The 26,628-nt window shown below is 36.8% G+C and overlaps 1 protein-coding gene across 2 annotated transcripts in view; it reads left to right on the plus strand.

Moving 5' to 3' along the window:
- The window catches only part of wdpcp (WD repeat containing planar cell polarity effector), a 131,760-nt gene that overhangs the window by 35,788 nt on the left and 69,344 nt on the right, over window positions 1-26,628 (plus strand). For both annotated transcript variants that reach the window (XM_002939317.5, XM_012963839.3), the window contains 3 exons: window positions 4,499-4,613; window positions 6,765-6,898; window positions 24,380-24,571. In XM_002939317.5, coding sequence (XP_002939363.1) covers window positions 4,499-4,613; window positions 6,765-6,898; window positions 24,380-24,571 — 441 coding nt within the window. The remainder of the gene's footprint in view (window positions 1-4,498; window positions 4,614-6,764; window positions 6,899-24,379; window positions 24,572-26,628) is intronic.

Here is a 26,628-nt window from a genome sequence, read left to right on the forward strand (position 1 = left end):
AGATGCCCCTGTTTTGGGAAACAGACATCTTATCAATTTAAAATTCATAAAAGTCGGCAATTTACCTGCTTCCAGATACAGTACAATATACTTCATAAGTACAGTGTTTGAGCAGAATCTATATCTATGTAGTATAAGCTTAAAGGGGTGCCATCATTAAAATGTAATATATGCCTCATCTCACAATAATATGAAATGTAATTAGTTAAAAATTGATTCTGCTTGGGGTAAGTGCTGTGCAGGCCATACTTGAGTGCTTTTAATGCTGCCCACATACTTGCATTGAAAGTCAGAAACCCAAGGTAAATGTTTTGGATCCACCACAGTTCTGACACCTATACTCTTCAGTAACCTTCTCTCGGCAGTCTCTGTCAATTTATTGCAGGAGCCGGAGTCAAATTTGCTTAATAATTTAAGTCACAATTATTGGAGTGTGCTTTCTTTGCCTAGACAATATATCAGGGCTATCTGTCTCATCCAACTCTGATACAAAGCTCCATATAGAGACACAGACTGCAGAGCTATAGTGAAGAGTAACTTGTTATTTCAGGAATAGTACAGGGTTTTTAACTGATTTTATGTAGAAAGTTTTGTATTGGGTGTTAACTAAGCTACATAAATCCCTGTTGGCACAGTGATCCTGTTGGGTTTTTTAAAATGTTTTGTAGCTTTAAAGAATGGTGCTACGCTGAAAGATCCCTTATCTGGAAAAGCCCATGTTCCAAGCATTCCATGATAGATCTCACAGTAAAATGATTTTAGTTAATGACTTGGAATTTGGCTTTGATAATGAATAATAAAAAAGTTAGTTGAACCCTATAAAAATTCTGCTTTTCGATTGCCTAACCCATAACTTGGACAGTCTTTGCCTTTCCTAACATTTCAAGCCTGGGAAAAAGAGCATTAGCAGAGATCTAGTATTTTACTTATTATAGTGATTTGCATGATTCTAAACTAGGTTTACAGGTGCAATTTAAAAATATTTTTTATTAGATGCCCGCTGTATATTTTTCGCTTGCAAGTCGTTTCTAATTAGCCAATGAAGTACAACTTCCAGGAGCCCTTGCCATGGAACTTTGCGGCTAGACAGAAGGGTGAGGAGCAAATTATGTGTTTTAAATTACTTATTAGCAATTTGGATACTGTGTGGGAGTTATAATTAGCTTGCGGTAACCTAATATGCATGGTCACCATAATTACCTGAGGCTGAATCCATCAGTAATTGTCGTCATCTTAGATCATTCATCCATGCTTTGCAACTCCCATTCATTATCACTTAATTATACCAAACAATCAAGCTTGTTAGACAACGGCAAATACACATTCACACCGTTTCTTTCGCAATGGAAGTGTCTCTGGCATAAATAATGATGTGCCTTATCTGGTCATCGGAAATGGTCTTATCCTAAAATTACTGAATTGGCTGAAAGCGTGACTGTGTATTAAGAATTAGTGGGTATGAAGCAAAAGAGGTAAAGGCTGGAAGGCAAAAAGAACGGTTCTCATGAAGCCTCCGAACATATGGTGTTGTGCATTATTAATGTCCCAATTAAACATGGGCCTTCTCTTGTTCTGTCACCTATAGGGAGGTGTCCTTTGGTTGGCAGCCAATAAAAATCAGAGAAAATGATAGGATGAAAATAGTTAAAAGTGATAATTGTCAAAACATATATTATGTATTATGACAGCAATAATATTGTCTACTTTTTATTTTTCAGTTTAAAAACGCCTTTTTAACCTTTTCAAGTGTCAATTTGCTAATTGGCAGTGCCTTTTTTCCCTTGCACATCAAAGGCATAGCTTAGGGATACATATGGTACCAGTCCACGGGAATTATCCAAGCTAAAACTGCAAGTTAATAAAAGACTTCTTTTTGTATTGTTTATATACTTCTAGGTTTTCTGTATGATTTAGCTGAATGTAGCTTCTAAACCAGTACTTTTTTAGATTAAAAAAAAAATCTGAAATTGGAAGTTGGAAAAGATGTGGTCAAGCTGTAAAGTCATGATAAAATCCTGTGCAAAGTCAGGATAAACTCCCATGTACTTTATAAATAATTTATACTTGTGCACAAGTGGAAATTTCTGATATTTGGTAAATTGTATCCTATTGAAGCCGTATTGCCACAGAACATCAGGTTTTTATACCAACTGTTGTGGTCTGTACAAAACATAGGTATTAGATCATTTATCCAGAATGCTTGGGACCTTTGTCTACAAAAAAAAATTAAATAGTTAATAAACCCAATATGATTGTTTTGCCTCCAGTATGGATTAATACTATTTTAGTTGGGATCAAGTAAAAGGTTCTGTTTTGTTATTACAGAAAAAAGGAAATGTGTTTTAAAATTTTGAATTATAGACTCTATGGGAGATGACCTTCCCATAAATAGGAGCTTACTGTATAATGGGTTTCTGGATAATGGATCCCATACTTGGACATATTTCATGCAACATGCAACTTTAGCTGTATTGGGTTGTTTAAAATAATTTGTGTTGATCCTTCATTTTTAAATAGCTTTAACTGTTATTTGCTTATATACCGCTGGACTTCAAGTTGCTGCAAAATAAGCTTAGCTCTCTAATTTCCACAACATGTATTTTACTGTTTCTGTGATTTAGTAGTTAAGGAAGACAGGAATTGCTTCCCAACTAATTGATTCAGAAGTTCATTAAACCCCTCCCATGATAATTCGAATTTTACAAAATGATTATTATATAATAATGAAACAAGTACCTTGTACCCTGATGGCAACTAAGGTGTATAAATCCATGTTGGTGGCAACACAATAATATTGGCTTGTAATTAATATTTAATTGGTTTTCTAGCAGACTTAAATGCAGAACAGTGGCAACATTCAGCAAATGACAAAACAAGGGATAGTTTTTTGGTGAATCTTCAGTACAGCAATGGACTATTTTAGCATAGTATAGTCACTTTAACAAGTAGCTTTTTTGGGGAGCCAGCGTCTGGGTTCTTAAAATTTGATTGTTTAGCAGTAACATTTCTCTGTTTTTGGTTCCCTGATCAGAATAGACAGAAAGTGATAATTGTGTTTGGGTTGGGATGGGGGCTAAATTTAAGGCATTTTCTACAAAGATTCCTTCCCAATATACCAGGGACTATTCCATGTATAAATCCCCAGAAAACATGGCAGCATATATTCAGTGGCAATTTCATACTCTGTGCAATCCCCCAATGCACTCATTCTGTCATCATGCAGTGGGGGGAGGCAGAGGCGGTGATTGGGGTTGTGTTGCCTTGTGTGGACATAGTATTTGTCCCTCCACATGGCAGAAAAATAAGGGTCCAATTTTAAGGATAATAACCCAGAACACATTGTAGGATTAATGCATTGCCCACTTTATGTATTATGTAACATAACATATGCCAGGAGAAATAAAGTGTCAGTTCCATGTATAATATCTCTCTCCTGTGTGTTTTGGGTAAAAAGTTTGGGAAGGCTTACTCTTGAAACCTTCACTGAAATCCATCTATTCTGCCCAGACAGTTCCAGACTTGCTACCCATTAGAACTCACACCTGCTTTTGGCATTCACAAACCAACCCTAATGTCATACAATAATAAATATAAAAATGCAGAAATGGACTAAAAAAAACAAGCTACCTTTGCAAAGGGACACTTACAGTACTGTTCTGTTAAAGACCTTTTGGTATGATATAGACTTTGGTATTCTGAGACAATATGCAATTGGTCTTAATTTTTGATGTTTTGTTTTTTAGTTATTAAGCTTTTTGTTCGGCAGCTCTCCTGTTATATCAGCAGCTATCTGGTTGCTAGGGTCTTAGTTAGCCTGGCAACCAGGCAGTACTTTGAATAAGAGACAAGAATAGGAAAGGGTCTCCATTAAAGTAATAAAAGGAACAATAACAATACAATTATAGCATGAAGGAGCAATAGTTTTTAGCCCCCATTGGAAAGCTGGAAAGAGGCAGAAGAGAAGAGCAAATAATTTAAAAACTATAAAAAATAATGACAATTGCAAAGTTGTAGTAGTAGTAATAGGGCATTCTATAACATACTAAAAGATAACTTAAAGGTGAACCAACCCTTTAAGTTTCTTAATAGACTGATTGCCAGCCTTGAGCATATATGTTTAGATATTAACACATGCATTATTTCTAAAGGACTCTCTATTTTTTATATTTTTTTCTAATTGTACCTATTTCTTATAGCTGCTGCGTTCTTCATCATGCCTGGATGGAAGCTTGTCTAATTTTATTCTAACTGGAAATATGCTTTACTGAACTACTCCATTTTAGCACTTCTTGATCTACTTCTTGATTTATTCATATATCTATATTTTGATTTGTGTATCTGCCATTTCTTGTTAAGCAAAGATGTCCTAATGTTGATTAAACAACTGACACTGGTTCATGCAAACATCTGCATTTGCCAAGTGCACTATTTCTGCATCCTGAAGACTGTAAAAATATAAGTGCCTGAACTTGTTTTGATTCTTGATTCCTTGTTTCAGCTCCTGTTTGGTTCAGGTGTGCTCGTGTCCATAAGCCTTTCAGGGCCACAGCTGGAGAAAGTGGTGATTGACAGGAGCCTAGTGGGGAAGCTCATTTCCAACCCCATCAGTGATGGTAATTACACCCATGTGCAAATCAATTGCAGACATTAACAGATGCACCAGAGAAATTGTGTGTCAACAGGTAGAGTCATTATTGCCACTAGGGACTTACAGACACAACAAGTAATTGCACGTAATGCTGCAGTTACAACCATCACCACCAAGTATAAATTTCTCTTTCTACTTAACATCAAAGCTTTCTAATTCAGTGGTGTAAAGCAGACATTTTAACTCGTCAAATACAGAAATACTGTAGAGGAATAGCATAAAAACATAAAAGCCTGGAACAGTGAACATATATGTATATATATCTTTATTTATAAAGCGCTACTTATGTACGCAGCGCTGTACATGGTTTGCTCTAAGCAGTTTGCCAACACATCATAGGATATATACATCATATAGCAGTCCTTGGGTTCATAGCTCTGAATATTTTTTCAAATTTAATCTAAAGAAAAGATATAAATATTACAAAGTGTACGTAAGTAAATATTTTTCTGAGCCCTTCATAAAGTGACAAAATGAAGGAGAGCCCTGTAGAGCATATGATTTATGTTATGGGTGTCTTATAGACGCAACATATTTATTAGGTCATGGTGGTTATGGAATGACCCTTCAGCATAAATTAGTTGCTAGTGCTCTACAAAATAGTATCTGAATTTGGTTTAAAGATAGTGGAAAGCATAGAACATAGAACATAGCTGGAAGATCCCTCAATTCACCCACCAAATTTTCACAAGTGTTTATAATATTTTATCCCACCTTAAACTTTACTGTCTATCCTGCTGCTCGGTAACTCTGGAATTAAATCCCAATCAGACAAAATGTTGCTTTCCACTATCTTTAAACCAAATTCGGGATGACGTTAAAGAACAGGTTTGCAAAATGCTGATGGTTGAAGGGAGGCCATGAGGTAGATAGTTGAGGGCAACTATTTTAGGATTCTCCCTGTGATTACTGGGGAATTCCAAATTTCCACATACAGATGGAATATGTCATTGGATAAAGGACTTTCCATTTTCCAAGTTTGCAAGCATGCTTCCTACCCTAGGGTACATAGCTATGATCATTTCTTGCTGTGGTTTGGGTGCATTTCTATGGTGCTAGAATATGTGTGATATCAAGGATTTTCCCACATCACAACTTATATTATTTTTCTATCCTTATTCTTCTTTTACTTATGGCTCTACTCTCCAGTGGTTTTCAGACTTTTCTTCAGTAGTAGAACAGATTTACCAGCACAACCAAAAACTAAGGGAAGACAAAAATTGAGAATAGGGAAAAAAGACTGAAACCTCAGTGCTTGTATACGAAAGAGCAACCGCACAACCAGGCACCTATATAATTGCAATGTGGGACTCTGTCCAGGGTAATCTGCACCCCACCTGTTGCAGTAGTCCCGAACTGTATGTGACTGAATAAACACAGAGGAGATCCCTGCACTGCATAAGTTGTGTTGTGCTGGTCAATTTGTTCTACTGCTGAAACTGGGGGGGTGCCAAATTTTCCTAGACCGAGCCCCACACTGCAATTATTTAGGAACCTTGATGTTTGGTTGCTCTCTTTTGTACAAGCACGGAGCATTTTTGTCTTACCTTAGTTTCTCTTTAAAGATATATATCTGATCAACATAAATGCGCTGTATTTGTGCCTATACTGCTTCAACAAACATTTAGGACGGACCACTATAGGCGCCATAAAATAGGGGTGCAGCAGGATTGGGTACTGGGGATTTTGCAACATATTTTTAAAACATTCTTAAGTGTTTGACTTCATAGGGCTAGCCTAGAGAGGATTACTTTTGAAGTTTTCTCTGCATGTAGGTTGAAATGGTTGTTTGATTGCAGAGCAGGTGAGAGCAGAATACAATACGTGTAGGAAAACAATATGTTGAAATCTGGAGATAGGAATGCATGTGTGATGTAGTAGATAGCTTTGCATAATGCAATTTATTACTTTCTTTAAATCTTACATGAGCTTTATTCCTTATTTCCAAGGGGTCCTAGCAGGATGACACATTGTGTTTTAGAAGATTATGAAAGCCTCAAAGAAGTATTTAAGGCACTGGCTTGAAGAATTCTGTCTCAGCAGAGCTCAGATAATTTGTTCTTGTATCAGAACTAGCATTGCAACTCTAACACATTTCATCTGATTTGTTTTTCAGCTGTATTTACCGACACTTTCATCATCTTGTCATTTCTCAAAGAAAACAAACTTTGTCTCATTCAGTTTGCAAAGAAGATAAATTCTCCCGATATAAACCGACAACTTGAAAAACTTTCACTCTTGGATTTAAAGGTATGTCAATCCACCATGCTTGCCCAAACATCCTTGCTGTCTATTCAGCACAGATTTCTAGCTTACCTGTGCTGTATTGATCTGAAAAAAAGTACATACCATGGAATGTGACTATAAAGTTTAATTTAGCAAGAATTTAGCTGTAAGGTTAATATCCTAATGCAGCCCTTCCATATTGAACACTGCAGTCATCCAATAGTGAAAATACTGTTGAAGGCTAAATATACCAAAATGCCTTACAGAAATGCATAAAAATAGTTTGGAATTATATAGTTAGACCGTTGTAATTATTATTTCATTTAAAGGTGGATACAGTAGTTCTTAATATATTATAATTATATTTTTAAATAAATGAGACATTATTCTGGAAATGACAGAGCCAGGACTTCACTTTTAGCTTTGTAAATACACCATATTCAAAATATGCTATTCGATGAACTTTAAATCTACTTCAAATAGTTCATAATTTCAAGTATAAAGAACCAAATTACAGAAAGATCACTTACCCAGAAAAACCCAAGTCCCAAGCATTTTTTTTTTTTTTTACTGCTGTGTCTTTTTTAGGCACATATGCGGGATAGAACGTGGCCTTCTTTGTAATGTTTGGTACAAAATTACTTTTTTTTTTGACTGTTTTCCTCTTCAATATGCTTGTTTGCTGCAGTATTCATTTGGTTTTGACTGCTTTTATTTCCTTGCACTGAGGCTCAGTTTGCCAGTATTGCATGTGTGATGGGAGATTAACCTTTCTTGGGGGTCACAGGCAGCCACATTTTGATTGACAGTTAGGTCTAAAGCAGTACCACTTCTGCCATGAGGCAAGGTAAGAACCTTGCCTCAGGCGGCAGAGGGCAGCTAGTTACCAGGGGTGGTAAAAAGCCACCTCTGGTAACTTTAAGAGCCAAGTTTTATTTTTAATGCAGAGAGCGCAATAGTGACACCCCCCTCCCAGGACCCATTCCGACGTGGAAGAGGTAAGTGCGGAGCGGATATGGGGAGGCAGAAAAAGTTAATTCTGTTTTTATTAGGATATCCTGGGGTACTCTTTAAAACATTTCTGTATTGGAGCACTCAGTTTCTAGGTTTGATTCCAGCCAAGGCACAATTTGAGTTTACAGGTTCTTACAATTTTTGTTTGGGTTTCCTCCCCAGCTCCAAAAACAGTAAACAGTAAGGTTAATTGGCTCATAAAACTATATTGTCTATTTTATAGGGACCATCGAGAGTAAACTCCACTGGACTGGTGTGAATGTCCACACTCCAGATTTACCAGTTAACCTTTCTGCCCAGGAGAAGCCTTTAAATTGCAGTGTCCTTTAAATGGACATTTCAAAACTGATGATCATGGCAACATCTTGCTTTCAGGTTAACAGCCTATTGCATATTTCATACCTGTTGGGGGATTTCAGACACCATACCTGTTCTTTGTCATCAGCTGTATAGACTTAGATTGCCCAGTTCCTTGCCAATATGATTTGGGAGGTTACAGGTCTTAGTTAAGACAACAGATAATCAATATAAGAAAGAAAGACAAACTTAAAATGCATCTAATAGTATCTGAACAAGTGAAAAACACAATTAGTTTTGTTTTTGTTACAATTTCTGGACCTGATTTAGCTTCGTACAACACTTTATACTTTTGTATCTGATTTTGTAGACATTTTTTCCCCTTAAAAGTAATTATTTTTGTAGAGAAGCGTGATACCACCTAAGTGGTTTGTTACCTGTGTAAAGTAGAACATGGCAATATTTCTGTATTGCAACTAAATGTAACCACTGTATATAGATTTAGAACAGTAGTAGTAGTTTCTGCCATGCTAAACAAAAGTTGCAACAGTAATGTGGTAAGAATTCTGCAGAATTTTCAATACATGTTTTAATTAAAATTGGAAGTTATTTGTTAAATATATACCTGATTGGCAGAAGTTGCCACAAAGGCCCAAATTCTGGGCCAGGTTTCAGGTAATTTGTTTTTCCTCTATCAGGGACTTTGCATCTGTAGAGCTGTTTTGGAAGATGTGTTTAATTTAGTTTTCACTATATTGAACTTAATTTTGCCTTGAAGGAAAACCATCTGGAAGGGAGAGATGAGAGTATCTCATACATTTTCAGGCAATTTCAGTTTGACCCCTATTCCAGACTTACTTGTAAATTCAGCATTGCTGTCCACACCAAAATAAAAAAATACACAAATAAGAACTTAAATTAAGAGAATATACCCTGCACCTCCCACCTTTACATATAATTCTTTACAAGGTCCACAAAGAAACCCCCTTCGTGTGCAGAACCAACCAAGAAAAATCTAAATGATAACTAAGTACCTCAGAAAGGGCACATGTACAGGGAAGGAATATACTGCACAACTTCCTCCTGGTTACTACGGCATTTAATTTGCTGGGATATTTCTAGTTTTGTCATTGTACACAATGGGGCCCATTCATTAAACCACAATTTTTTTTTTTTCATAAAAAAAATCGTATTTTTTCTAATTTATAGAACTTTTCATAATGACCACAATAATATCGTTATAGTTCCATAACTTTTTAGTGGTTTTCGTTACCATTTTGGAATTCATTCAAACTTTTGTATCGTGACTATCTTTTGGCCAGGTTGGAGCTGTAGAGTGCTATGGGAGTCCTATGGGAGGCTTCCGAAATCATACATTGAAGTTTTAAAGCCAGAAAGGTTTTCGCGCCATTTACGATTGTTTGGATCTGAAAAGTTTGTGACTTTCGGAATGCAGCCACGTTATTATCGTACGACCGAGAAAAGAATTTTCGGGACATTTTCGAACATCTGAAATTATCGCGGTTACTCTCAATTTTTTCCAAACGTGATTTTAAACACCCAAAAATTGCGGTTTAATGAATGGGCCCCTTATTTTCAGACTGTGTCTGACCCCAAAATTGTTTAAAACTCATTTTTACTTTGTACTATTAACTGTTCTGTACAATGACAAAACTAGAAATATCCCAGCACCTGTAATGCCGTTGTAACCACGAGTGAGTGGTGCGGTATATTCCTTCACTGTACATGTTATCATTTTTACAAAAAGGATCTTACAAGACAAAATCAAAATAAGTTGTGTATGCACTTTGGACTTTGGGGCCCCTGCTTTGCAGATGGTCTGGAGTGTAAATGATCCTGTGTGTAAACCATTTGATGTTGTAGCTTTAAGTCGCCTCAACCCTGTTTCAGCCTCCATTTACATTGCCACAGTTATGTCCACCAGTTTCACATTTAAGTACAAATATGCAATATGCTAGAAAGGCTTAGTTATTACAGTTTCAATAAGAGGACTGGGTCATTTAAATTTTCTTAAAGGACAAGAAAACCCACAATATCTTACCCTTACCCCTTCCCTTATATTACCCTTTGATGTGTTTGATCATGTAACTTGTTTTAATACAAGCACCTTGAAGTTAAATTTTCTTCTGTTCTACCTGACTACTATCTTTCATGTGCATTACTTACACTGTCCAGCCAATTTCTGCTCTTTGACAACCAGGCTAGATATAAGGCACTTACATCACCATATTGATTAAACCAAGTTACTACTCAGAGAGACATTTAGTGCAAAAAGCCAAACTTATCATTAAGAAATATACCATGAGAATTGAGTTGAAGAGCCCTAAGAAATGGACCCTTACATAAATTGGCATTCCCAATTCACATATGTGTGTGTGTACGTGTATACTGTATCCCTTGTGAGCAGAGATTTCCTTAATTTTCAATTTAATGTTGAATAAAGGGGAGACTTTACCCAGAGAACCAATGTGTGGGTTTATTTTTCCCCTGGGGTGATTTAAATAGCCCTCTTCCATCCACTCTCAAAGGCCACCGTTTTACTGGATGCATGAAAATTCACACTATTTGAAATGTATAAATGTGCATCACATAGTTAGGTGGGGTTTGATGAAATTAACTATAGTGTGTGTGAATGTGATAGGGTCCTTACATTGTAAGCTCCAGTGGGACAGGGATAGATGTAAATGATATATATATGTATAATCTCTTTAAAGAGCTGCAAAATATTATGACTCTGTCTAAAGAATAATTGTAATATCCTTACCAGTGCTACAGTGCTGTTTGCAGCATGCTGTACAGGTATGGATCCCTTATCCGTAAACCCATTATCCAGAAAGTTCTGAATTACAGAAAGGCCATCTTTATTATAAGTAAATAATTCTAATTTTAAAAAATGATTTCCTTTTTCTCTGTAATAATAAAACAGTATCTTGTACTTGATCCCAACTAAGGTATACTCATTCCTTATTGGAGGCAAAACAATCCTATTGGGTTTATTCAATATTTAAATGATTTTTAGCAGACTTAAGTTATGGAGATCCAAATTACAGAAAGATCCCTTATCTGGAAAACCCCAGGTCCCGTGCATTCTAGATAACAGGTCCCATACTTGTACTGCTTTTAACCTGTGTAGCAGTTATATCTGCATTCTGAGGTAACTTTTTGAAGCAGCATAGCTACAAAGTAATCCCTACATAGAATGCTGAAGCAGCTGGTTATAAAGAAAAATCGGACTAGACAGGCCTAAGGGAGAATGACGTGAATTCACCAGATAAGGTAGACAGTGTTTCATAGAATTTTGTTGTGATGGGAGAACAGTGAAGGCGCCCTGGGGGCCATTCAAGGAATGAGCATGATTTCTACACTACTGTACACTTTATTTAGAGTGAAACTCTTTTTGGATCCTTTTTTGCCAACTTTCCTCATGCATTAATGGTTCTTCAAAACTTTTTGTTTTCTATAGCTTGTGCTGGAAAGATGTTACGGTTTTAGCTTTCCTGTGGCAGCCTGAACTCTCCTATGTGTTTGTCAACTTCTCCAATGCAAGTGATCCTAAGAAGTCCCCTACCATATCAGAGCATTGCCTATTCTTTAAGAACAGTGCAGTGGTCAAAGCATTTAGTGTTCCATAGGCCTTATAATGTAAGTCAGAAAAACTTGTTTGCAACGTGGATGTATGTCTAGTTAACTGAAGGGGCAAATAATAGAGTGATATAGATGCTCCACCAACAGTTATTTAAATGAAGACTACCTTTATTTTGGTCATATGGCCAATAATCTTTTTAGAGCATAGTACAGGTATGGGACCTGTTATCCAGAATGCTTGGGAACTGACGTTTTCTGGATAAGGTTTTTTTTCCATAATTTGGATCTCCATTCTTTGACTACTAAAAATCATTTAACCATTAAATAAACCCAAAAGGATTGTTTTGCCCCAATAAGGATGAATTCTGTCTTAGTTAGGATCAAGTAAAAGGTACTGTTTCATTATCACAGAGAAAAAAGAAAATGGGAGTCAATGGAAGATGGCCATCCTATAGCTTTCCGGATAACAGGTTTCCGAATAATGGATCCCATACCTGTATACCTCTCTTTTACCATCTCTTTTGTTTTGCCTGATTATAGTGGTTGTCAAAATGGACCATGTGTCAATGCCCCTAGGAGCTCAAAAACAATTAACAATGGAAAATTAGGCATTATTTATTTGGATTTGGATTTCATGAGCATTTTCTGAGGGGACACAAGTTTAATCTGGAAGTGTTGGTTTAAAGGACATGTAAACCCCACACACAAAAAATGTAATCAGTAATGCAAATCAATTTAATTATTATTTTCTGTTGTAAAAAGAAAATTCACTCTATAAAAATGGATTATGGAGACCAATCATAAACAGCAGGGAAACCCATTTTGGGCCCCAACATACAGGTAGAATACTAGATATATACACTAATCTGAAAAATTACTATTGAAACCACTGAATATGGATTTCTAAGAATGAAACAAAAAATGAACTTGGCAAAATTTTTTGTGGCTTTCAGTTTCCCCCTACAGAATGCTTTAATTGTTCTCAAATAATCAAATCTGATTGAATATTTATGTGTGCTGTGTAAGATCTATTAATCTGTAGCAATATACAGTCCCATGAAAATGCTGACCATAGGCCACACTGAAAGGCAGATTCAAAGCAAGTCTGCTGAACTACACCTGAAGAAGGGTGGCTGGATATCACCCCTGAGCTTTGTTTTGTCATTAATATGACAAAATAATTGACGAATAATTACTATTGATCTGACATACTTTCTATTTTGGTTCGTCAAATAATTGACGAATAATTACTATTGATCTGACATACTTTCTATTTTGGTTTTAATAGAAAAAGTAAAGTCCATGGTACATGTGGCGTTTTGACAACTGCTGTAATCAGACAGAAAACTGTGGCAGCCAAAAATCCACTAGCTGTATGTCACCCTTTCTCATAGTGAGAGATGGGAAATGACCAGATTATTTGTTTCCTCTAGAAAAGTAGAGTAAAGAGGCAAACGATAAAAGTGAGAAGATAATATAGAACAATCAATTTTTTTAAATAACTGGATGCCTTGACAAAAGAAAGATTCGTAATTGAGATTTTTCAGCCAAAGATTCGTACTTATATTTTTTCAAGCAGTTTTCATTATGTTTCCCATTAAAGTCAGTAGGAGGCACAGGAAATGATGCTTTTCAGCTGACTAAACATATCCACGTAAGACATCAGCCTAAAATGAGATAAATTCAAAATTGTAAATTACTGCATATGATGACAGTTATCTTGGTTACCTTTTCTTATCTCTCCAGGCTAATTAGTGACGTAGATAAGGACCACTGGATACCTAATTCTTTCATATGCAGACAGTTAAGGTGGCCATACACGTGGCGATCTAACGATGTTTCGTACGACCATCGGTCGAACGAAACATCGTAAGATCCGCCACACACCATTCAGGGCTGAATCGGCAGGTAAGGAGGTAGAAACAATAGGATTTCTACCTCCTTCTGCCGATTCAGATCTGAAGGGAGAATTTTGGTCAGGCGCCTTCTATGGCGCCCGATCAAAATTTTCCAACTGGGCCGATCGGTGAGTCGTCCGATATCAGCAGGTTCCTGCGATATCGGTCGACTCGCCGACATACCATACACGCACCGATTATCGTACGAAACGAGGTTTCGTACGATAATATCGGTGCGTGTATGGCCACCTTTAGACTTCTGTGACTGGAAGGAAGTGTAATTATACTTGCATATGCAGCTAGAAAAACTGGTAATCCTATTAAAGATATATTTTTAAAATCATTTTTCAAGGCTAAGGTTAATCACTAAAATCTAAACGTTTATACTAAATGCTAGGGTCCCTTACAAGTTTATTACAGGCATTGAACTTAATCAGATATATGTAAATAGCATTTCAGAGACAGATGTCCTTTAATAGGTGGGGCCTGTAAAGGTCTAAGATTGCTGTAGCCTTCTTTTCAAAATTAGTCAGTGACAATGGGAGCCATATGAGGCCTAACTAGACGACATACTGAGGCAGTGACCTAATGATTGCTACAGATGGTGCACCATAGGCGTCACTACAGGAGCCACTGTTTGAAAATGAAAAGCTTTATTAGACTGCAAATATGAAAATCATACACTTGCTTCACTAGTTCACAATTTTGCACTCTTTATCACATTTTCATAACTAGTGTAAAAAAAGCTTTAATGAATAAGCCTTTTAATATCTACTGTTTGTTGTTGTACCGAGCAGCTTAAACATAGCTTGCCTGCACATTAATATACAAATTTTCCCCTCCATTTCAAAGGGGCAGTCTCACACAGCATGCAAAAATGCATATGACCTTTTCTTTCAAAATCCTGTCACCTTTTTTAAAATTTCAACCCGGAACACCTTTAACCCTTTCAGAAACAGAAACAGAATAAAACACATTTTTAGAAGACTGCAGTTCCTAACATTTTCCTTAAAAATATGCCCGAAAGCAAGAACATTTTTCACTTATTTCTTTCCATGAGCATACAGTGGCAAAGCCATGTTTCATTGTGTTCTGTATCTGAACTAAACCCGCACTGTATTTGTAGAAATGATTCTAAATTGTCAGTAGGCACAGCACTGTCTTAAACAAACCTTCCTTTGACTCTGAATTTCACTTAAAACAAATTGGCACAAGCTTTGGCTTCAAGCAAGTGGAGTTGTAACTCAGAACTGAGACTCTGGCCCCTTTGGTATCACCTTTATATAGAAGCCATGAAAGAAATAGCAGAGGATTAGTCCTCATCCAATGACTCTAGAAATCCAGTAATAGCAGAAATTTTTAATGTTGTATAAAATAATATTAAACGTAATGCTTTAAAAAGTTCAAGCTTTGGTTTTGAACAGGCAAAGTTGTAGCTCAGAACTGAGACTCTGACACCTTCGGTATCATCTCGCAATGAAAGCCATTAAAGAAATAGCAGAGGATTACTCTTTATCCAGTAAAATGACTCTTGAAATCTAGTTATAATAGAAATAGGGTTTTAATGTTGTATAAATAATATTAAACATTAGTTTTAAAAACTTCATGATTTTCAGGCTTTGTAGGCTTTAGGCTGATGACCGACAAGGACATTAGTCGTGGGAGTAGATTAGTCAACCTAGAATTAATCTCCTATAATGGTAGCAAGTGGGAATGCTTTCCTACTGGCGAGAATGTAAATCGCCAGTAGGAAAATGTATGTGTCACTATGGCTTTCTGAAGTCGCATAAGGGCTCTGGCACACAGGGAGATTAGTCGCCCGCGACAAGGGAGGTTTGTCGCAGGCGACTAATCTCCCTGTGTGCCAGAGCCCTAAAGTAGCCTCACAAAAACACTCGTTGGGCTACTTCAGAAAGCCGAAGCGACAAGTATGTTTTCCTACTGCTGACAATGTAAACAATTCGAGAAGATTAGTCGCTACCTCTAGAGGAGATTTATGGCAGGGTGACTAATCATGTCTCTCATCGGCCTTACTCATCTTTTTTCTGTTTGAAGAGTATTAGTCAAATAATGGCCATATCAGTACCCCATGTATAAACCGAATTGGGCATTCAGCCTTGACTTTTTGCACTACAGACTTCGCTGTTTTTGTGATTTGATTGAAACAGACCAAGTTGGTTGAGTCAGTTATCATATGTAGTCTTATGAGAAACTCTGATGATGTGTGTGCATTATGCAATCTAAAATTAGCAGTTATGCTCCTATTCTGTGAGCACAGATGAAATTTAAGATAAATAAAACTGGCCACACGTTTTGTACACACGTGGAGAAAAGCAGATCTGCTCTTTTGTTTTGCTCCACTGAAAGGAATGGCGTTGGCCTGTGTACACCTACACTGAGCAGATTTTGGCTCTTAAATACATACGTTCACATTTTTACTCTCAAATACACTCAGTGTAGATTCACACAGGCTGACACTGTGCCTGTTAGTGGAGCAACATAAAGGAGCGGATCTGTTTTCTCCACCTGCATACAAAACGCAAGCAAGGTAAATCATCTGTCATGTGTGCTTGCTCTTTTTTAGACTAATATCAAATATATTGATTGAAACAAGGCAACTTCAAAGCCAAATTTTTGGGTCATGCACTGCAGTATACAAAGTAGTACCAAACAGATATGATTACAGCATTGATCCCTCCTTCTTCATGAATGATATTGTTTGTCGGCTTTGACTTTATAAAGTGGAATTTGCTCTTATATGTCCAAGTATAATGTAGCATATTTATACCTATATACACATATTTGCGGAGCCAACAACCGCACTTCAGTACATCATTGTACCCAAACTGTAGTGTATATTTAAGAATCAGCTTCACAAATTGGAAGGTATATCCTCTACTTATCCCTCTCTAATCATATTCATGCCAGTGCCAGAATTTGCTGCTTTTTTCGCCGTAAGATTGCAAAGACCCAAAGACACCCCTTTCTTGTACAAGCAACTCCTAATTCATGCCCTTATGCTATCTGCTTAGACTGTGGACAACCTCTTGATTCCTAGACTCCCATCTCTTTCCCTTGCAATTGATTTTAAACTGCTGCTAAAATCCTCCTGCTCTCTCCTTAGAGCAGGGATCCCCAACCTTTCTTACTTATGAGCCACAGTCAAACAGAGCAACACAAGCATCATAAACCTTTATGGAGGTGCCAAATAAGGGCTAAGATTGGCTGTTAGGCAGCCTCCATTCACACTATCAGCTTAGAGGAGGCTTTATTTGGCAGTACATCTTGTTTTAATTCAACCAAAACTTGCCACCAAGTCAGGAATTCAAAAATAACTACCTGGGTTGGGGACACTGAGAGCAACATCCAAGGGCTTGGTGAGCAGCATGTTGCCCCTGAGCCACTGGTTAGTGATCACTGCCTTAGAGGGAACCTCCATGCAGAGGGCAGAGACTTCCTTTCTACTGTGTCCTTCGCTCTGCAAATTTACAGTAGAACCCCAATTTTATACCCAGATTTTACGTTTTCACTAAATTGAAACCATTTATTTTGTGGTCCAATACAGGCAAGTGGAACCTTTTTTCACCCCTGATTTTAAGTTTTCCTGGAATTTACGCCTTTTTGTGCTGTTGTGACTCTACTGTACTTATTTATTATTGTGTTTGTCTTCCCTATGTGTACTTTTCTATATTGTAAAAATACAGTGCTACATATCCTAATAGCATTTTATAAATAAAGTTATACATATATAATATGATTTTTTTGTGATGAAAAGATAATCCCCTGATGTAAGGGTTTCGTAATTACATTTTCAGAGTTCTTGTACTAAAGTCAATTTCTAGATTCTACTAATGTATTTTGTCCTGTAAAAGGCAAGTTGTCTAGTGCAGACTTGCTGTGGAATGTACAGTCTTTGGTGTTTTGTCCAACTAGGCACAATGTACAGGTTCATTTTCCTATTATATTGATTAGATCCCCTCATACTTACTCATTTATATAGTACTGTGATGTGTGTTTTGGGCAGTGAGGAACATTTTATAATTTGCATTGCAGACCTTATGTGTGTTGCAGATATTACTTTCAGTAAGATGTATAGCAAATAACTGACTAGCTGATCTGTGGCATGTCTACACAAAATAACTATTTTCTACATTTAAAATACATATGGTTACATTTCATAGTATTTATTGTATCATAGGGATTTTGATAGAAGGTCAGTCACACACTGACCATGAAAATGAGCACTTATCATCCCTATCGGGACACTGGAAGGATTAACTAAGCATTAGCCATGATTTTAATGGTGTTGGTTGAATGGCAAAATCACAATTTGGATGAGTCTGATTATTTACTAAATACAATACATAAATGCAACGGGTTTTTAACACCCATTGCACTCTGGCATTATCGCATTACTTCCATCCTTTGTTGCCTTGCAGACGGGAATATGAAAGCAATCTGTCCTGTAGAGAGACTGGCTCCAGAAGCATTTCTCTGATAAGAGGACCCCCTGCCCTTTGCTAGTGTCTGGTCCAGTAGGCTTATCCATGCGCTTAATCCCCAGAAAGTGCTTCGATTATTGCTGACCAGCAATGGCAAAAAAATATATTTTTTTTTTCTCAAGCTATCAACCTTCCTTTAATTCCTTAAGCAGAAATGCAGTGCAATCTATATTTACTTGGCATGTGTCACGCAGATGGTGAACTGCTCATGTTTTCAAATAACCATGCTCAAAAATAACATAGTTTGAATAATAAATTCAGCAAATCCTTCCCGAGAAATAGGCGCACAATTCTCAAGAGCTGCATAAACTTTTACGCATGAAGCTGTAGCTCATCCACATTATGCAGAAAGAATATATTTTGCCACAAAGTGGATTTTTGTCTGTGTAGTCTTTAATTTTTAGCAGGAGTGGGGAGCAGGAGAAAGCTTTGTTTTAAATAGCAAAACATTTATTTTAATATTTGGTGATCTACACGAAACAGTGGTTCTGCATCATCTTGCGCTTGACATTTAAAACAAGCAGATTCAAATCCTTCATGTAGGTCGTTGCTGTCAGGCACCCATGACTCTACATTTTAGTATTGATTGGAGTCGTTGAAGTAAATTCCTTTTTAACTTAATCCTCATCCCTCCCCGAGACAGCAGCGTGCTTATGTGTGTGCATCTATGCAGATGTTCAACACAGAGGACAGAAAAATAATATATCATTTTTATTCTGCTCAAAGATATATTACTATATTTAAATTTCTTTTGAGACAGTGTGTTTTGGAGCTTAACTTTCCCATATAAGTTGCTTGTTTATTTGTTATATTTGTAGTTTAAAAAATGCTGTCTAAAAATTCATTTTATGTTGATATGCTTGCTGGCCACCAGCCATCCTGTCCTGCTGGCTCACTTGATGGCCCAAGGGGGCCGCTATGTGTAAATTTTAGGTCTTCTGTCCCTATTTAGACTGCACAGTGCAGATATTCAGCAAACAATAGTTCACCCTGATTTTGAAATGTAGCTCCCAAAGCTCAATTATTAAAAGCAGGAAAACCATCATTTAAGCTATATTTATAGAAATTCTATTAAAAATTATGAATATCATATCTTCATTTGTGGGCCAGTGTTAGAGTTCTTTAGGTTAATTTATTGATTTATATCCCTATTCCAATAAATTTACGAAATGGACACTGCCAAATATTGGAGACGGTTACTAATAGCTGTACCTTTGGGAGACTATTTGATAAATGCACATATATATGGAAGATTTGTGTTATACCAGTAATGAATTGATCTCTGCCTGGAGGGATAGCACCGGCATAACTTGACAATTTGACTGGTCGCAAGAAACTAACACAGTACTTTTAAAGCAGATTTTTTTACATTTTTTTTTTTTTGGTCAGGCATATCCATATGGTCATTTGAGGTCAAGACTACAATGGTAAAGTTTTTAAGGGCAATAGTATATTGTTGATTGAAGAGTATGAATTCATCATTAATCCTTATATAAACTCATATCAAAGAGTGAAATTAGAGCTTGTCACAGTCCTCCAGAGTAAGATTCCAACGCTTTTCAATTCTTTGGTATTATTTTAACAAATGGTGAACTCTCAGTGTTTAGTGAGGTTCCTTCCCACACGCTTCAGCAGGCAGTTAAAATAAGACACTAAGGGCTGTATTTATAAATTGGTATATTTTAATGAGATTTAGAAAAGGTGCAATCACACCTGATACCCTGACATTTAGCACCCCCAGTCATTGCACCTTTCCTTCTCATTTAATTTCACATCAACATTTTTAAAATAAGATGTAAAATGAAAAAATTAATGAAAAAATTGTGTTTTATGTAGTGTAACATAGTGTGCTATTTATAAAATTATACTCTTAAATTCTCAATGTTAAAGGAGAATGAAATGTATAATCACTGGCGGGTGCCAAAATATTGGGCACCCCCCCCTATTACCTGAGACCAGCGTATTCCTGTATGCCTATGTTTTCTTCCTTGATCCTCTTTTAAGGTCCCGTCTAGGTGTGCATACACAGTAGATTGAAAAGCCAAAGACACACAGCCTGGGGCTGCAGTGAAGATAGTGGAGGTGGAAGAAGATTGCAACCTGGGACTCCTATATAACTGCCCCAGGCTGGTGCAGGTTTTAGCGAACAGGAGCACTAACCTGGAGTCTCAGTTCAGCAATTATAGTCACAGTGGGTGCTTAACAGTTGACATCCATGGTGATTTTAACCTTTCTTCTCCTTTGAAAGACAAGTGTTGTGAAAAATGTTGGGTTACCAATTTAGTAAGGCAACCTTGATGACCTCTTTCGTTAGCTTTTCTTTCCTGCATGTGTTTTCTTCTTTAAAATCTGCCTGACCTGGAAGGCTTCTTTTAGCCAACAGCTGCACCTTCTTGCCAATTTTATCTTCTGTATAAATAAAGTTTCACCTAGTCAGGTGCTCCAAAGACCTCTTATCCAGAAAAAACAGGTCCCAAATATTCCAGATAATAGATACTGTATTATAATACTCCGATTAGTGATTTTGCATTTTGTCATTTATAATCAGTTTTTTGGTTACTTATTCACCATCCATTTGTGCTGTACCCATTGAACTTAATTTTTTTTTTACCCTAGGGTTGCCACCTGTCTGGTTTTGACCCCGACAGCCTAGTTTTCAGAAGTGCTGTCTGGGTCAAAACTGCCCAATTTTCCCAATTTGGATAACCGGGCAAGACTGTCCAAAATTGACACAGTGATCAGCCAATCACTGATCTCCATGTCATAGCCCTGCCCCTGTGACTTCACCAACCTGCCCTCATGATGTCACGTCCTTCCCCCCATCTGGATTTACAGCCTCCAAAGTTGGCAACACTAGTTTACCCAGTCCCTTCCCTTATGTGTAATTCCAACTATTTTTGCTCTCTATTAAAAAGCTACTTTTAACGTGGAAATTATAGATCTGAAAGTTTTCGCTGCTATTCAGAACTGATGTTTGAGACAGACTGTGTTCCACAGGGGAAGCAATTATTTTTCTGCACATCACACTTTGTGATTTCATGAACCAGGAAGCCCTGTTGTGAGGCTATTGTGCATAGAGCAGACAGAGAGCTTATCAGAGCTGACAAGAGCAGAACACTGAAGACAACTGGCTTGAACTCAGCTAGCTGGTAGTTTGTGAAAACTTTAAGATATGTTTGTCAGTGTTGCAAAATGCAGTTTCATATTAACAAAAAAACAAAATAGTTTAACTTTGAAAGACAGACAATGCTTTTATACTTGAGTACAGTCACTTTGCGTCTCTTATATATATATAATAATATTTAAATAAAAACAAGGTTTCTTGAGAAGCCTTAAAGTGAATTGCGCAGATGCTTTACAATACAGAGGAGGAATTCGTGCTTTCCTTTTCACAGGTACATTTCACATTTCGCCCCTAACATACATTACTGTAGGTTGATTATGTGCAAGCCACAGGATCTTGCCAGGAACTTGCCCCATGGCAAGTTTATGAGAGTATAGACGTGAATGATCTTAGCCACCCGAAAAAGACACCTGCTGCTGTTTCTTAATATATGTTTTAAAAGTCCAAGTGGTAAATTTCATATAAGCCTTGTCCCCAGATTGCCTCATAATTGCCCAAAAGAGGGAAAAAACCCTTAGAATTCTTGTCAAGATTTCAGTTTCTGTGATAAAGATTAAGATAAAAGGAAAGTGTAGTTAATAGCAAGGGAAAGATGATGGCAAAACTTATACGTAAGGACCTGAACAAAATTACTCAGTTGATTAAAATAGAAATTGTGAGAACTAAAAAGCTCCATTTTATTGAGTCTCTGGGATTGCCATGGAGGACAGATGAAAATGAGACTGAAAGGGTCCCTCCATCCAAATATAGCATTTTTTGCCAGTTGAAAGAAAATATAATTCTAAGCAACTTTTCTTTGTGCATTAACTGAAAATGATCATGGTTTAAAAATTATTTCTAAATGTAACTGCTATTGAGCACATTTTAAAGAATGTATCAACATACAATTGTAATTGCAACTGAAAGCACTATAGAATGGAGCTACGACTTGTGTTTTAATTTATGATACTATAAATATACTTTTTGGCAAAGGACCCCTTTAGAACAAATAAGAATACATCTTTTGCCCTGGAAACCAAAAAGGCAAGGTGGTAACAGGCTTAGGTTGTTACCATGTTTAACTTTATATATCTTGGACTTTTTTTATGCTCGACATTGAGCCCTAAGGCTTACGTCCCACGGAGAGATTAGTCGTTACGATTTTTAAAAAGCGAGTCTTTCGGTTTGTCTCTAAATAATGAACAATATGAATCTCCAGCACCTAAACCAATGATACTACTTCGAATCGCATATCGCTCCGAATCACTCCGAGACCCTTTTTCGAGTGATGTTACAAAGAAAGCATTGCCATTGCTGAAAGGAAAACCCATTGGGCGGGAAGTTGCTGCGATTGTATGCAAATTTCCCCATTATGCCAGGGAATATGACACGCTGATTTGTGGGAAATAGAATCACTCTCTAGTAATCGCTTGTTAGGAAAAGACGAATGCCTTGTTGCTTTGAAAATCATAGCAACTAATCTCCCCGTGGGACATTAGCCTAAGAGGACTAGATTTCCCTTTCCCAACCATATCTCTATATAACACTTGACAACCAATGACTCTTTCATGCTCTTTCATTTTTTGTTTTATTGACCTTTAATAGCATGAACACAGTGTCTGTACTTATTTTCAACTAAAAAAGCTTAATAAAAACAAGTTTAAAAAGAAATACATCTTTAGTTATAGAAGTTTAAAGGAAAAGAGCAGCAGCTAAGTGGACTTGACGGAACTGCTGTGTATCTTTTCCTGTGTGAAGGCAAAGCTTTAATAGCTGCCTTCCTTCTAATATGCAATGTTTCTTTATTTTCTCCCCTTCTAGTATAAGTTGATAAAAAAGGGTAATTTACTTTAACCACAGATAGGGCGTGATTTTGCTCTCCTTATGGCTCCTGCACTAAGTGCTAATTTAAAGTGCTCTTCTTCTTGGGGTCTGGCTGCCTTCTGCACCTTGTGCTGGTTAAAAAATTTAGCACGAGATGTAGATTGTATCATCAGTGGATGCTTGGTAGCCTTGTCCTTCCCACTTGTCAATCAGGGCCGGTTAAAGTGACAAGCAGGCCCTGGGTAAAATATAGTTTTTGGGCCCCCACTGCCCTAAAAATGAAGTGAAGATATTGTCTGCACTTACTGAAGTAGAGATGATTCCCAGGTGTGCCACCCTAGACCAACAGCCCTGGGAGTAGAAAAATGACAAAATAAGGCAAATAAACTAAAATAATCATACTGCAGAGCTTTTTCAGTTGAATAAATTAAAATAGCAAAACTGTTGCGCTCTTCCAGTTTATTTAAATGAAGGGTCTGGTGTCTCTGCAAAATGCTTCTGACAAAGTTACCCCAGATGAAATGTGTGCTAGTGGGCCCTGGGCAAATTCACCTTTTGGTTAGTTATTAAAACAGCCCTGCTGCCAATATTGAACACAGGGACCTGGAGCAAAGAGCTAAAAAATATAGTGGGTTTTGCACTTTGCTCCCAGCACTGCACATAAAAGAAATACCCCTAGTATGTTTTCATTGTCGTCTTGTATTTGAAGATTGCCGTACCAGCTGTCTTTCACCTTCTTGCAGTCTACCACTTCCAGATAACCCTGCAGTGGGGTGCAGGCTCGGTGGCGCTCCCACCACAATACAGTGATATAGTGCGGAAAAGCTGCATCACCAAGGATCTTATGTATAAATTAATAATTTTTTTTGGTTATGTCATTAAAACCAATCATCATTTTGTACTTGCAGTTATAGAAGGGGAACAGATGAACACCACACTTCTTCTTTATTAAAATTAAGTAGGTGTTTTGCCAACTGCATCTTGTTGTGTCAAGTGGTACATATATATATATATATATCACAAGATACTTCATATTTACTTGGTTGATTTTTCAATGCCTATGATTAAGTTTGCCTGGGCACAAAACACGTTAGGCATGATGTCTTTAATGGGTCAATAAAGCCGAGTTTTAAAGTGGATATCCTCTTGCTTTCCGGAGTGCTTGAAGCTACCTTTGGATATATGATTTTTCAATTCAGCAACTTGGAAATCTGAGCAGATGTTTATATTATTTTGTCACCACCATATTCCATTTTTTCAGATTTCGTACATTGATATTCCTGGACCAAAAGGAAGACACCTTGTCCGCCATCTTGCAATAAATAGCATGCAGGATCTTGCACTATGTTGGTGGCCTGTGCCAGTCGATGATGTTAGACCATGGTCTCCAGTCTCAAGTGAAAAGGACAGAGCCAACTTAGTCCTGTTAAGCAATTATTCTTGCAAACTTGAGGTGAGGAGTTGTGAACCATTTTCAAAAGTTATTGAATTAAATTTTAAATGAGAACTTTAAATTGTTTATATTCGGCTGTGCCAGTGCGTCTGAATAAGATTTAATCAGCAATGCAAGAAACAAATGTAATAGAAGACCAACTTCCATGTTAAGGTATGGGATCTAATATCCATAATGTTTGGTTTTTATGGTTCTCTAGATAAGAGGGTCTTCTGCTTCTGTTTACAAAGAAAATTATCATTGGTGTATGCTACAAAACACACTTTAAAAATGAAGACAATGAAGTCCAGCTACTATTACAAATGAAAGAGGATTCATTAGGTCACATTGTTATCATGGATAACTTCAGTTATGTAGACACTGACTGGAGAAATGGGGCAGCCAAGTCAGAAGAATGAGCAGGTTTTTAAATATGCGAAATTACAACTTTTTAATTCAGATAGTTGAGGAACTTACTAGGAAAGACTCTTTTTTGTATTTGGAATAACTAATACAGGCATGGTACCCATTATCCAGAATGTTTGGGACCTGGCGTTTTCTGGATAAGGGGTATTTCCATAATTCAGATCTCCTACATTGTCTGCTGAAAAAATTATTTAAACAGTAATTAAACCCAATAGGAATGTTTTGCCTCCAGTAAGGATTAAGTATATCTTAGTTGGGGTCAAGTACAAGGTACTGTTTTATTATTACAGAGAAAAATGAAACCATTTTTTAAATATGTGAATTATTTGATTAAAATGGAGTCTATGGGAGATGGCCTTCGGAATTCGGAACTTTCTGGATAATGGGTATCCGGATAAGGGGTCCAATACCTGTAATACCAAACTCATCTCTAGCATTTGTGTGGGTAAGAATTTAGTGAAGTAATAATACCATGATGTCCTTTAATAGCTGTCTCTTTGTTTGTCCTCGTATAAGGGAATAGCTAAGACAAATTTCAGTCGTGGGAACTATGGCAGTATAAGGACATCTCAGTAACAATATAATTAACTATGAAATACTTTTTACAGGGTTAAACACAGAATAATGGAATATCTTTAAAATGCTGCTTATACATGTAAATAAATTTCCTATAAGCAATTCCTTATAGTTTTTATTTTATTAGGTACAAAAAGGCCAATAAAGCATGCAGGATTGCTATCAGACAAGCTAATATAGAGAATAAAAAGGGCATTACAGTGAGGAGTAAAATGAATCCAAAACTTGTAAAAAATATGTAAATAGTACAAAGATGAAGCAAGAAGGAGTAATACCATTAGTATCAGAGGCAGTTCAATTGGTTGATAAGTGCAGGAAAAAAGCATAATGCCCAAGGAGAAAAAAATGGTAAATATGCTTCTAAAAATCCCATTGAAATCAATAGTGAGTGGTGGCATGTTATTGTGGTGAGCTCTGATTTCACATTTTGATAAATCTGAAATCATACACCACAATTTACATGCAATCCATTAAAAGTAGGCACTAGTTAGCACTCTTATTGGCTGCCTGGTTTAAAAATTTGGTGATTTACGTTGAGATTTGCACATTGTACTGCATGTTGCCCTTGGTTGTTCCCCTAGTGGGATAAGGTATGGACATAGTAGTAGATTGGAGGGTTCAGTTATGCATTTCAATTAAGATATTACAAAGAATAAAGTTCTGAGCCTATCTGTTTTTTTTTAAAACCAGTGTTGTTTCTAGATTATACCCATTGTCTTTAACTGGGGCATTTATAAATACACAAAATCTGGCTGTGCAATGAAAAGATAGGTATGGTTATGTTTACAAGTATGCCTTTAGAATTTTCCTTGGCTAGAAGCCACTTTATTCAAAGACATGGAGCTTCAGGCTCCTGTATGATTTATTTTCTTTACAATATTGGTTGGAAGAACACTCCCTAATGTCTTACTACATCAAAAAAGACTAATGTTCATGTCACAATTGTTCAGCACAGTACAGTTCTTAGAAGCTTGAGCACTATCCTGTGGCAGAATCCCAAGGAACAGGTAATTAAAATAAAATGATTAAATCACATTTTCCAAATAGAGTCCTTTGTGATTTCACAGACATCTTAA

This window comes from Xenopus tropicalis, chromosome 5, assembly GCF_000004195.4.
Source record: "Xenopus tropicalis strain Nigerian chromosome 5, UCB_Xtro_10.0, whole genome shotgun sequence".
Lineage (NCBI taxonomy): Eukaryota > Metazoa > Chordata > Amphibia > Anura > Pipidae > Xenopus > Xenopus tropicalis.